At 36.5% G+C, this 14,600-nt stretch overlaps 1 protein-coding gene across 1 annotated transcript in view; it reads left to right on the top strand.

Moving 5' to 3' along the window:
* RIT2 (Ras like without CAAX 2) overlaps positions 1–14,600 on the top strand; it is a 248,210-nt gene that overhangs the window by 127,650 nt on the left and 105,960 nt on the right. The window contains exon 4 of the mRNA XM_081097430.1: positions 6,561–6,752. Coding sequence (XP_080953556.1) covers positions 6,561–6,752 — 192 coding nt within the window. The remainder of the gene's footprint in view (positions 1–6,560; positions 6,753–14,600) is intronic.

Below are 14,600 nucleotides of genomic sequence, written 5' to 3'. Positions count from 1 at the left end.
GAGTTCTCTTACATGCACTCTTGGCTGCTCTTTGGTGGTTATGCATGTCAATGGGGCCAGCTTCGTGTGCCTGTGATTTGTGTGACTGTCTAGGGCTCTATGCTCAGAAGGGCCATGTGTTTGGTTTAAGGGTCTGCTGTTGCTGTCTTGAATTTCTTAATTTTTGAACCAGAGTTTCCACATCTTCATTTTTCACTGGGCATACAAAAGATTTAGCCTGCCCTGCATTATTTTGAGTTGTGTTGAGGTAAGAGCTTTATAAGCGTCATCTTCATTATAGCCAGATTCTAGGTACGCTGAATCCTCCAGTGTTCAATGCCATATCAGAATCAAGGGTCATTATAGTTTTTCAAGCAGCAAAATAAAAGTATTTTAACTATTATCCTCAATTTTCATATGCTGTTCTATCTTCCTCAGAACAGCATTTCTGTACTTACTTGAGCCTTGCTACAGTAGGACCAGGGAGTAAGTCTATAAAATGCTTGGAGAGACTTACATTGAATTAAACTTACATTCTAATCAGAGACTTAGAATTAGGAAACCTGAATCTGCAGATCCTTTTGATATTGAGAGTATTGTCTCTTATCTGAAACCCCATAAGAGAAATTGTTTTCAGTTCTCAATGCTTAGGGAGAGATTTGTGTCACATGACCCATTAGTGTATTGTTATTGACCACAAAAGTGGCATAATTGATTGTGTTTCTACTGTAGCTTTTGTTGTCTAAAAGTTGAGAGTCTAAGTTTACAGATGAAATTGTATCCGCAATGTAACTTGGCTTTGATGTTCTAATTTCTATTTGTTCTTTTCCATACTTACCCACATTTTTGTTTTATTATATGTATTGTTTTATTATAAGCATTATACATATATTTCATATGTATTATTTTTATTTACTATATGTATTGTTTTATATCTCAAATCTAGATGCCTGTCACATAGTAAGTGCTCAATGAATAGCTGATGAATGAGTTAGGCAGCATTCCATGATTTAATGCATTCCTGAAAGTACATTAGTGTCAAATATTGAAAGACAGGTGACAAATAAATGGTGGCCATAGTTATGTTCTCTTTTAACTACAAAATAATATAAAGTCCTGAATTACATTTTGCCTTTCAGAATTAATTTTTGACCATATGGTATCTGCATTTATAAAAGCCCTTTGTTCCTTCCCATTTCAATTAAATATTCTTAACCAGTTTCAGACATCAGATCCAGACTGAAGGACTACCACTTTCCCTGACTTCAGTCTTTGTACTTTGCATCAATACAATAAATGTGTGATACCTACCCTTTTATCACTTTCATAATATAGGGTGTCCCTGCATTTTTATATTTTATTTTTTCTTCTTTAAAAACTTGCAAATGAAAGTAATAACAACCACAGTGCTCCTCTGACAGACCCCCAAAATTGAACTGTTGACTGGTAAGCAGGTCCCAGAAGTGTAATTGCCCTGCAAAGGCTGAATTGGAATCACAAAAGGTTATTTAATGGTGACAATATCAAAACTTTGGAAGTAGGGTTGCATTAAAGTTGAGGAGATCTTTACAAATCATAAATTTAATAAAAACACATCACATCTCATTTTCTACCCCAAGCTTTCTTTGCCTTCCTTCTATAAACTGCTCCTGCCCTTCTCTGAACCTCATGGTTCATTTAGCCCTCAATCGCTCTTCTTTTATTCTATCCTGGTCCAGGTGAGTTTCTCCAACCAGAACAGGGTCATACTTCTCTTTTTTTTTTTTCTTCTTAATATAGCTTACCACTTGGCATAGTGTCAAGAGTATGACTGACTTTTTTATTTACTATTTTTTACTAGGACAATAAATTTGGTGTGGAGATGTGTTATCTTGGATATATGGCAATCAGTATAGGCAATGGTATGTGTGTGTGCGTGAGGCAGCAGTTGAAAGGAGGATCTAAGTGCAATGCTAGAGTATTTTGGAAACAGTGAGTCATTTATATGTTGGAGTAGCACTAATTGAATGCAATGGAAAGCTGGCTCATTCCCTAAGTTTCTGAAAACCTGATAGAAAATCTTACTCTGCTAATCAAGAAACTGAGACATGAGATTAATAAAAAAAATACTTCTTTGTTTTCTTTTTTAAAATATATTTTTATTTATTTCAGAGAGGAAGGGAGGGGGAGAGATATATAAAAACATTAATGATGAGAGGGAATCATCCATCAACTGCCTCCTGCATGCCCCACACTGGGAATTGAGCCTGAATCGGCAACCTGGGCATATGACCTGACCTGGAATAGAATTGTGACCTCCTGAGCCAGACCAGCTATCGGAATTAAGAGAATTCTTACACTATTTTAACACCAGGAAGCAATAATAAGGAACTGATCAAGCTGCAGCTTGTACTCAAAATAGCTTAGAAAATATTATAAATGCTTCTGTTTGTAGCATTTTACACAATGGGTAGGTTTCATAGATATTTTGCTATTTGTGGACAGCAAATGATATCTAGTATTGTTCCTAAATAATTAACCAACAAGTGTCATTTATAGCAGGGAGCAAATGAAGAAGATATTAACATTCAGGATACACAGAACAGAAAGTACAGGGATCTTTAATTCATGGGTGAACAAAAATGGAAGCAACATGTTGAACATCACATTTTTTTTTATAAAACGGTTTCAGGGTCATATATTATTAAGTTGATACATAGTCGCAGAGTTTCTGCTCAATTCTCTAGGCCCCACCAGCCTCCCATGCATCTTTAAGCAACATATGAAAAAGAGTTGGTATAGACAAGGTCAGCTGAGAGGAGCCCCCCCGCCCCCCAATTTATTGAGCTAATTCAATTGTATCTGTTTTATTGGTAGACAGATTCTCCTATTTCAGCAAAAAAATGTTAGTCATTTCTGATTACATGTATTTGAGAATTACTTCCACATTTATATCTAATGCAGCTCTAAGAGGATTTCATGCCTGTTCTCCCAGTGAAAGGTTCTATTCTGCAGGATTTGTACCAGAGATAATAATAGGATTAATTTGCCGAGTATTTAAAAATTCATCACAGCATTTTCGAATCTGTTCTCTCTTTTGATCCTTTCAGCAGTCCTGTAAGACGGGTTAAGTGTGCGTTCTATTCCCTTTGGACAAAAGAGGACATTGAGGCGCTGAGGGGTTAGGTGATTGGTTAAAGGACAGGTCCTAAGTGAGTAACAGACCTAGAAGTTGTGTTCTGTGCCTCCCAGGTTTTGTGCTCCCAGATCAGAAAGACAATTTCTGAACATAGACACAGAGTTACATACCCCTACATTTGGGTGCAAAGCAAAATCAAACAAGGAGCCCAATAAAATGGTAATGCTGGAGCCCCACATCTGGGAACTCCAATTCAGCTCAGATTCGAGGCCCAGGACATCTATTTGTAATAGAACACTTATGTGGCTTTGAGTCTAGTTAACCAACATGATTGGATATTCACTCATTCAGTCATCCAGGACTGTTCCCTGTGAATTTCACCTTCATGTACTTGGCCTGTCTTCCTCATAGGTTGTTGGAGTTTTTCAAATGTATTAACCTTTTCTCTATGGTGTAGTTATTGTTGAAGATGTCAAAGTTATTGTTGTTTCCTTATGACTGACATAGAGAAAACCCTACTCCAGTCCAAATTTTTAAAAAATTCAAAGATTATAAAGCTATTTCATTTCTTACAACAAAATAAAATCCATATCTAGAAGAGACTTTGTAAATGGATAATAAACATGAGATACTATGGCTCATAAATACAAATGAAGGAAACAAGATACAATTATTTTACTTTAAAATGTATGAAAGGTAGAAAAATGTGATGTGACATCTGTGAGAATGAGTGGAAATGGGCACTTTATGTAATGTTGGGAGAGAGTTATGGGAACAATGTCTCCAGTGGTGAGATCGGCACTATTTCTCAAAAGTAAAAATGTATGTTCTCTTTGATATAGCAGTACTACCTCCCAGAATTACATAAATCTGTGCAGCAAGGGTGTTTAAGAATAGACATTGCAACAGTGTATGTAACAGAAATAAATGGAGGACATAAATGCTTCCTTAGAGGGAACTAGTTAAATAAATTATGGTACATGCATAAAAAAATTATGCATTCATGAAAATAATAATACTTCTGTGTGCTAATATGCCATGGTCTTCAAGGTACATTAGGGCTATTAAATCTTAATTAAGGTAAAAATTATATATGTTACTATTTGAGTATGAAAAGGTGTATAAAGGTAAAATGTGTATGTCTATGCTTGCATACACATAGATATTTTTTAAGGGTAAAGAGACTATTAACTGTCACACATTAGGGAAGGAAAACTGAAAGTTTGAGGTAAAAAGAAAATTAATTTTATATATACTTTATACCACTTAAATATCTTGGAATGTGTATTTGTTATTTTTTAATACTCAATAGGTAATTGAAAATAATTTTAGTGCTTAAAATAACTGTCAAATAAAATGAACTGTAAGTTGTAAAATATATCTTCACTTTATTTTAGTTAGCACTTTTACTATGGTTTTAATAATATAAAACTGATGTAACAAATCCTTTTATATTTTCTTAAATATTACATATATTTCTATGATGATTATGTCACTTCTATTTGAAAACTAATTATATGTCTGGGAAACATCATTTAGTAATTTCAGTCTATAATTCTCTAGTTTATCCATATCACCTATCAGATTTTGACAGAGAAATAGGTTTTCAAAATTAGAGAATGTCAGAACAACAAAGGGCCTCAGACATTTTCGGAGACAAAGAAAATTGAGACCAAGTAGATTTGTGTCTCCTGTGCTTGTACATTTGACTCACATGGCAAAATTTAGGATTAACCTCAAGTAAAATTTAATACTAAGTAAATTGATACAGTGAGAGTCAGAGAACATGAATTATTCAAAACAACATTTTGTTAGCTGGCTGTCCATCCATGGACAAGTCTCCTTTGCTCTCTAGGCTCAAGTTCTTACAGCCTTGCAATGCTTGGTGGATCCCAAGGAAGCTGTTTGCACCCATTCCATTTGACTGAAAACAATTTAAGAAATTCATGAACTGACTCAGGACCTTATTAACTTTATTACTTTCTCTAGTTTTCCAAAATTTCTGGATCTGTGTAAATGTTCTCATTCAAAAGACAAGCCACGTCAAATCAAATGAACATTTGTTTAAACCATTACTCTGAGCAGAATATTTTAGTAGTTCTTGTAAACCCTTTCCCCGGTGAAGAACTCACATATTTGCCTCATGGTTCAAATACAGCTCAAGTTCATGTGAATCTTCCTTTCTTTGATCATTTATCTCACAAATTGTCCAATTCACTATTTGTTCTTGTGGTGCTCTTTTATTGTTTAGGGTGGCTTGTTCCACAGGCAGAGTCTAAATTTTCTATTTCCCATTGCATGAACCTAATTAGCTCTTGTGACTTTAACAATAAATCCAGAATAATAGTGAGTGAAAGCAGATATTTCAGACTGAGAGAAACATTTTAGATGACAATTCAAACCTAATATTGACTTTTCAGTTGCCAGAACTACTTTTCAGTAGTTCAGGGGGATGCAATATGAAAACCTAAGACAGCAATATCCCCAGGATGAGACACTGATATATTGTGGAAGGTGATTCTGTCCCCTGCAGAGAGAGAAGAGGAAGGAGCAAAGGACAGAATGTAAAAACAGACTCATGACTCAGCATCTTGATCCCTCTGTTTGTGCCCCTCAAAGAGAGAAATCTAAGAATACCAAAATAAGGGCTGGAAGAGGTTAAAGGGAGGGGAGGGAGAGGAAGACCTATGTAATACTTTCAACAGTAAAGATTAAAAGGAAAAAAAAAACACACGAATACCCATATATATAAATGGGTCTGCAATTATCTAATAACTTCCTTCTATCACAGGGGTATCAATGTTAAATGCTAATTTGTTTTCAAAATTTTGAGGGAAATTTTAATTCTTCTATGTTGTAATGTTTGGGGTATACAAATTTAGATCCATTTTCCTAAAATTAAGTAATTAAATAGAACACTATTAAAAGTATATAATTCCTATATATAAAATCCTACCATTATGTCAGTGAATCTGCTATTTAACATATCTCCCCCGAGATCTCTTAAATCTTCTATGACTAAAGATCAATGCTCTGAACAATTTAAAACATTATTTTTATAATGGTACCAGAGGCCCAATGCATGAAAATTTATGCAAGAGTCAGCCTTCCTCCCCTTGGCTGCCAGCATCGGCTTTCCTCCGGCACCCGGACCCGGGCTGGCTTCCTCCAGGCTGCCCACAGGCAGCTGGGAGCCAGGACCCAGGCTGGCTTTCCTCTAGTCCTACTTTGTCAGGAAGGACGTCCGGAAGATATCCGGTCTAATTAGCATATTACACTTTTATTATTATATTTAGACCTCATAGTGCTACTCTACTGAAAAACCCACAGAAACACTTTTAGACACTGTCTACCCAAACACTTAAGTCTCATAATTGGTCTGCTTTTGACGTGTTATTTTATTAGTGGTGTGTGTTGGCTTCGCTGTCTCAAACTGTATCCCAATTTTGCTCTTTGCTTGCAGGCAGAGTTCACAGCCATGCGGGAGCAGTACATGCGCGGTGGGGAGGGCTTCATCGTCTGCTACTCTGTCACCGACCGCCAGTCGTTCCAGGAGGCTGCCAAGTTTAAAGAGCTCATTTTTCAGGTCCGTCACACCTACGAAATACCCCTGGTGCTGGTGGGCAACAAAATTGACCTGGAACAGTTCCGCCAGGTGAGTGCCAATTTTATCCGTTAGCTTCTGTCTTTTCCTCCTCGGACACATAGTACCAAGTATGGCTGCTTTCCAAGGTTCATATGGAGAATTCTGAGGAAGAAGTGATGCACATGATTTTTCTAAGAAATCTTGGAGGTTCTGTGGTATTTTGTGCTAGCCACCACAATATCCATCTCCCATGTGACTTTGCTGTGTCCTTACCACTCACTCCCCCATCAGGAGGCTTCTTCTCCCAGCCTCTTGGATCTGGGCTGGTCCTGTGATTTATCTTAAGCAGTAGAGTACAGTATAACTTCTAAGGTTGAGCCTTAAGAGTGAAGCAGGTTCTTCCTTTACCACTTGAAACACCTGCTATTAGGGATGAGCTGCTATTTAAAAAGACCAAGATAACCACTTGGAGAGAGCCAGAAAGCAACATCCAGTCTCATGGCTGTCCCTGTCAAGGTACCAGATCCGTGGGCAAGACCACTGTGCATGTGCCAGCATCAACCACTATCTTACTGTTACCTCATCAGATACCCTATCTGATGGAACAGGAAAACCTCCCAGCTGAACCTTGCCTGGATTTCTGACCTCCAGAATCCTGGGCAAATAACATGGAATTGTTTAAATGACCATGTTTGGGATTTTTTATTGTTTCATGAAAAATTGAGCAAAACAGAACCCTTGCCACCTTCCAGAATCAGAACAAGCAACAGCATTTCAGGTTGAATAAGAAATGAATCTGCTTCAAGTTGCCCCAGCTATATCACCGTGATCCCCAGAGAGTCTCACAATTTCTCCAAGCAAACAAAATTGATAACGCAGAATCCATGTCTAGTTTAGACTGAGATCCATTACCAGAGTTCATGTGGCGCATCACAGTTTATTCTCATGTCATCAGACACTATCAGGGCCTAATGGGCAAACCATGATGGCCTCATCTCAGATGTCTACTGAGTAATCCTTCAGCTGTCCTTAGGACTCCTGAAGAGACTAAAAAACAAAAACCTAGTTCAGACAAACCATTTCACAATTTCATTGCCATGACTCACTTTGTGCAGTTACATTACGGAACAGTTACATGCACATCAAATTTTTGTAAATCCAATTCTCTAAATCGAGTGGCTTAATTATAATCTGAGATGCTTCAACTTTATTTGCATTGACTTTAAAATTGAACTGGTTTATGTTAGATGTTTTAAAGTAGCCTGCTAATAAGACCTTTGCTAAGGTGAGAATCTCCGCTAAAGCAATTAGCTTTCTCCTACATTAAGTATTTTTACATTTGGATTTTTGTATCTAATGCATTTTAAGTTAAAGTGAAAAGTTATCGTATGGAGCTAATGTCTATGAATTTATGCCAAACATAGAAAAGTATTCCTGTGATTTTCTGCAATGCATTTTTGTGATGACTTTTTTTGGTATATTTTACGTGGAAGCCTAAGCATCTTAAAGTGGAGGCTAACTGCTTTTTAGGAGCTCTGATATTTGTTTGATTCCTCTGCACCTGTTCTTCTGTCTTGCTTTATTGCTTTCTCTTTCTCCAAGCAATGTTTAGCGTAATATGGTTACATTACTACGGGATAGAAATTCAAGTTTTTCTCACTAGCTAAATATGAATCTATTCTCAGACACTTGACAGAAAGGAAGCAGAGAGATATAGGTCTAGTGGTGAAAGCTTCAGATACTCCTCTGAAGGGAAGGGGTGTTTTACTATTTCTTTAGGAATTCTGGGAGTGGCATGAGGGAGCACCCTGAGTTGCAGGTGTACCATCAGTAATCACATGACCACTGTTATTGCATTACCCAGAATTCCTAGAGAATATAAACCTTTAATTGGATGTCAGTCAAGAGAGCTGTAACTGAGAAAGCAAGTGAATTTGAGAACATAAGGAAAACTTCTTCCAGCAAAAGTTAATCATTTTAATTTCTAGAATGATTATTGTCCATGATTCCAACACTGGCTGCCATTGGCTTTCACCTCACTCCCCTGGCCTTACTCCTACTTTCCTAGGCTTAGTAGTGGTCATTTGCATGTCCCAAAGGGATATTTAAGAGGACCCCTATCGCAGCCCGGTTAATTACATTTTAGCAGTGATGTGAATCCCCAGCATCACAAATATCACTGAAACAAATACCAAAAAATATACTGAGTAATTTTGCAGATTTGACAGACTTTTCCTTTTAGATTAAAAAAGGTAAACAAGGTAGTCACAGAAAGTGCAATAACCATGAAAACTCAAATTATAATCTTTTAAAAAATGTTCATGTACCCAGGTCTCCAATAATGATGTGTTGCTATGCAAATTTGGCTTCTGGCTGTGGTGTTTGTGCTGGAAATAATTATTCCTATGATTGTTTTGTGGTTTTCCTTTTCAAAATGCTTTCAATGCACACTTTAGTTGAATCGTAGAACTGCCCTGTGTAGTTTTAAGACAAGCATATGATGGATAATGGAGATATTTGAAATGTTATTGACAGAAATTGATTTTAAGAAACTATTGCTGTTTGTGACAAAATTAAGACTACACTCCAGATCATGCATACCTCTTTTAGTACATCAGTATTTAAAGGTGAGGTGTGTTGTTTTTTCATCTAAAAACAAAAGCAAAGATGCTGACACTTGCTTCATCTCTCGCCCAAAAGACTTTTGTGAAGATTCCTAGACTAACAAATTTTAACTCTCATAGAGCCTGGGGGAAATCATTCTGGTTTTGGTTTAGGGCTGGGATCCAGAGAAGTGGGATCCCAACCCAGCAGCTCTTCCTTCTCCTGGTCTACAATGAAAGAGATGGAAATAAAGGCCATTTCTTACCATGTTTGCTTGGTATAGTAGGTAATGGCTGCATTCCTAGTGCATTTTAGTGAATACTCATTCCCTTTCTAACAAGAAAATAAATGAGTCTCAGTGCCTGATGTTTTTATCATCATTTGCCAATCTGAGCTGAAATATTGAAGGGCTCTGTTTAAAGGTTAGTATTTTATCAGAGAGCAATATTCATGTTGACACTGACAATGCTGATGGTACATTTAGTGGTTGGAAGGCTCTGTGACAGGCACTTACCACACATAATTGTATGTATTCCTTTCCACAAGCCCATGAAAAGACTCCTGCATGATACCTGAATTAACTGACTCTTTAATGCATCCAGTAACCTGGTCGAGGTAACAGGGCTAGTTAGAGTTGAGAGGCACTACCCAGTGTTCTGATTGGAAAATCTCATAATATTATAATGTTGACTTGCAAACCATTGTTGTTTTTCATCAGTTATTGTTGTTGTTGTTTTATCAGCTTTAGGATCTTAGCATGTTCCTCAGAGAATGGGACATGAGCAATTGCATTCTACTGTCAGGTTGAATCAGGAAGGATCAGAATGATAACTGTTTGGATGTGGATTGTGGAATTCCAGGATATGGGCAAGTCAGAAGTTGGCGGGGGGGGGGGGGGGGGCAAGAATGTGAAGAAAAGTAAGAGTAAAGAAATGAGGGTCAATTCCACTGAAGAGCACTGTTTGCTAATCAACTAAATAATGTGTCCACAGTCCACCCAGTCTATTCTAAAGCCTTTTTTTTAAAAGTCCCAGACAACATCAGGTCCCTGAGCTTCCAAGTCTTTGTCCCTACTATTGTTTTCTGCAGTCACCTGGGAAGTGGAAGGGAATAATTCCAGTTTTTGGTTTTGCAAAACCCTGACCAACTGTGCAAGTAAAAATGATGCTCATAATGAAATGGGTTCCAGGGATTTGGGAGATAGATTAGCAAAGTTTGACATCAGTTCCAGACCACAAACTGTTCTATCCTGAGGTGCATCATGACAAAACCCTCAGTACTGACAGTCTACTGGTGATTGCAGCTTAATACTCAGCTTGAAGCTTAGAATATCTGCTTTGCAAAGCCTGAGTAACTCTTCGAATGCTGATTGTGGATTGTGAAAAGGCCTCTGTTTATTCTTCACTGAAATATCTAGTGAAAATAGTTCCATTCCTGTACTGAGAGGGGCCTATGGAAGCTGTATGGATCAAGAATCACAGTATTAAGAAAAAACACCTATTTATAATTATATGAAGCATTTACTTATCCTTGTAGAGTAGTGGCAGATTTGGAGCAAGGTGATGGAATGAATAAGCCAATCTTTCTCCTCAAGGACTTTCATTCTCCTCAGAAAGGATCTATACATAGGAATAGGGCAGAAAACCATACTAAACAATAAAACAAAACATTGAACAATGTGGCATTGTGCATTGAGTGCAATTGTTGTTGAAAACTAGAATAGATGATGTGGGCAGCAATTTTTTGAGGAAGGATGATGCCAAATGGAGAGGCATCCTGACTAGGCAGGAAGGATCCGGTGAATGCTGCTACTTCTTTTAGGAAGGACCAGCAAGAGTAAATCTAAAGAGTAGGAAATGGATTGTGGGGCTATGAGTCTGCACAAGCCATGAATGCTAGGGAAGGAGGGCAGTGGGTAAAATTGCTTAAATTGAGCTCATCAGTTTTCAAACTAATCACTTAAAAGATCTTCCCTAAAGAAAACAAACACCAAGTGGGCAACATTTTTCATGTTTCTGTTGTCTGAGCTAAGATTTCAGCTCTCCATGCCCTTTCCTAGGTATCCTTCCCTGGCCTAATTCTGATGTTTGAGAGAATTTTCCTCAGCTTTCAGTCAGGCTCTGTACATAATAAATCAGTGTCAGTGTGTGTGTGTGTGTATATGTGTGTGTGTGCGCGCACACACACACACATAGTTATAGGTATGGGAAATGAGAGACCAAGGCAATTCTGTAAATCCAAAAGAATAATACCAAGCCCTGCCAGTGTGGCTCAGTGGTTGAGTGTCGACCTATGAACTAAGAAGTCACAGTTTGATTCCTGTCGGCATATGCCTGAGTTATGGGCTCAATCCCCAGTGTGGAGCATGCAGGAGGCAGACGATCAATGATTCTCCCTCTTCACTGATGTTTTTCTCTCTCTCTCCTTCTCTCTTGCTCTCTAAAATCAATAAAAATATGTTTTAAAAATGAGAGAATACCTATATGTTGAATTATAAGTAGTCTAAAAGAGAAGCATTTGCAGTTTGCACATTGGGAATATTTTAACTTTATCGAACCACACATTTAAGAAATTACATAAATCCATATTTTCCTTATATACCTTATTTTTAAATAATTATAGAGGTACAGGAAATTGTAAAAACATATGTAGAAAAGGTAATGTGCTCTTTTTTTAGCATCCCTGGTGTTTATATCTTATAAAACTATGGAATACTATCAAAAACAAGAAATTGATATTGGTTCAATCCATTGTTGTTATTAAATTTTGCCAGTTATACAAATATTCATTTGTGTGTATGTGTATAATTCTATGCACTTCTCTACATCTATAAAGAAACTCAAGATTTTTATAGAAATTTTTAAATATATAGGTTAGTTTATGATGAATTGATATTTTTACTATGTTGAGTCTTCCAATCCATGAATATGATATGACTTTTGGAAAATATTAGTTCACTAAGTTATGCAGATCTTCCAAATGGTAACACATACAAAAACATCATATTTATTAATTTTACTATCAATTTCATTGAAAACTTTTTTAGAAGTAGTAAATTGTTAAACTCGTGGGAAAGGACATAAGTTTTCCAAAATTATAATTTTTACTTCAAAGCTCAAATTTTATTTGCCACAAATATTGTCCATTGTTCTCCTTGAAATGAAAGTTTCATTGCTTTAATTGTCAATATAATGGATGCCTCATATTTAAGTCTGAGTAACTATCATTTATCTATTAATCGTCCTTTCAAGCAAAAATAGTGTTCCATAAAAATGTAGCTAGTTCATCTCATAACTCAAACAACTGTGTAAGGGTTTTAACTCGACAACCATTGTACATTATTAGCAGCAGAAGTGCTTTATTCATACTTCTCATTTCATTACCCAAAATATTAAAAAGATGTCAACTCAAGGGTCAATATTTAATGAAATTAATAATGATTACTGCTTCATTAAGTTTATTCTTAAATGAAACTGCCATTTTTGGTCATGTGAGCATGTGGTAGAAAGAATACAATAGTACTAGTTTTCTTTGGTGCCACTGTCTTGATTTATGCTAAAGCACCAGCCATTTTACCCAGCATGTGTTTTGCAGCATCAATACAGGTACCAGTGAAAAAGGCACATACAACCTTAAAAATGTAGGAAAGTAGCTTTGTTTAACCTCAGGGATCTGCTGAAAAAGTCTTCAGAATGTTTGGAGTTCTATGCTTCATATATGAAAGTCACCAATAAAGATAAACTCTCTGTACTTTGTGATTCCATTCCTTGCTATCTTTTTCCCCCCAATATATTTTTATTGATTTCAGAATCAATAAAAGGGAGAGGGAGAGAGGGATAGAAACATCAATGATGAGAGAGACTCACTAATTGGCTGCCTCCTGCACGCCCCACACTGGGGATCGAGCCTTCAACCCTGGAATACCAGGAATCGAACTGTGACCTCCTGGTTCAGATCGGTCAGCCCCCTTGCTATCTTTTCTGTGATATAATTTCATGATTTTTTTTAATTTCACTAACATCTTCAAACTTTCTCTTTCCTGTCCAGCTGCTCTGCCTTAGCTTAATCTCTCTTATCCACTCCACATATTTTCTTATTGAATTAATCAACACTGGTTTTTGAAAAAGAGAAAGAATTGTTTAATAACATATTTATCCTTTTGAGGAAGCCTATAGTAGAAGTTTAAACCAAGGAGATGATACTATGGTATTAGATATGGCCAATCCCATGAGAAGAAACCCTTTCACTAAAAGGTATTTCACTATAAGCACAGGTGTGCTTTTTAGCTTTTTTTCTTACTGAAAACTACTGTCTGGCCTGGAATAACCTTGACTCATTTAAATCTTGACTCTAAGGTAGATATGAAAAACCCCAGAGATATTACTTAAACTTTAAAACTCATTATATCTTTTTGGATTTTTTTTTTGAAAATTAATTGACCACATATACCTTCTTACAAATGATTTTTAAAAAAAAATACTTCTTTTTAAAAAATTAAAACAGTGCAGTAAATCTAAAGAGTGTCTTTGATTACCTTACACTGAACCCACTCAATCCCCTACCATGTTGGTTCCCATACCAGGAAAATAAACAAAAAACAGTTATCAGTTTGTTGTGTACCTTTCTGGACCGTTTTGTGTAACTTCTCATGCTTTACTAAGTACACCTTGTTCTGAAAATTGCTTCTCCCAATCTACCTAGTGACTGAGAAATCTCTTATGTCAATCAATAGAGATCTCAGACTTTGCAATGGACAGAAGGGGCAGTGAGACTTGCGAAAGGTGATTAGCACTCCTAAGTTAACACAACTATTTAGTGAAAATCTTGGACAAGAATGTAGGTGTCTAGAATCTCAGCTAAAGTCCTTCACCTCTCAAATGTACTCAATCAGAAGAGTCCAGTGAAAGTACCCCTTAATGCTTTTTTTCTTTGGTGCTATAAACACTGTTACTTTAATGTTGGATTCTATATTCAAATATCCTTCCGTCCCCAAATGATTCAAATTTGGAGACTGAAAGACAGGAAGTGTAGATAAAAATATGTTTTGAATAGAATTCAACTAGAACACCTAAGATTATAATGTGGAGGAAGATGTTTCATTTTCCGTAAATTATAATTCAATAGCAAGAATCTATCATATTTGCTCATTGTCTTTAATGTCAGAAAGTAAGGAAACATTTTTATTGATGTGAAGTCTAGGACCTGAGTATCCTGAAATGAGGAAATGTATTTATGGCTGAAAAGAGAATTACTGAAATCATAAAGATGGAAGTGTGGTGAAAAGGTTTAAGAGAAGTTCCCCATTCACATCCT

This window comes from Myotis nattereri (genome assembly GCF_964212035.1).
Source record: "Myotis nattereri genome assembly, chromosome: 8".
Classification (NCBI taxonomy): domain Eukaryota; kingdom Metazoa; phylum Chordata; class Mammalia; order Chiroptera; family Vespertilionidae; genus Myotis; species Myotis nattereri.
Note: the sequence above shows the minus strand (reverse complement) of the source record. Positions and strands in the feature narration are given on the sequence as shown.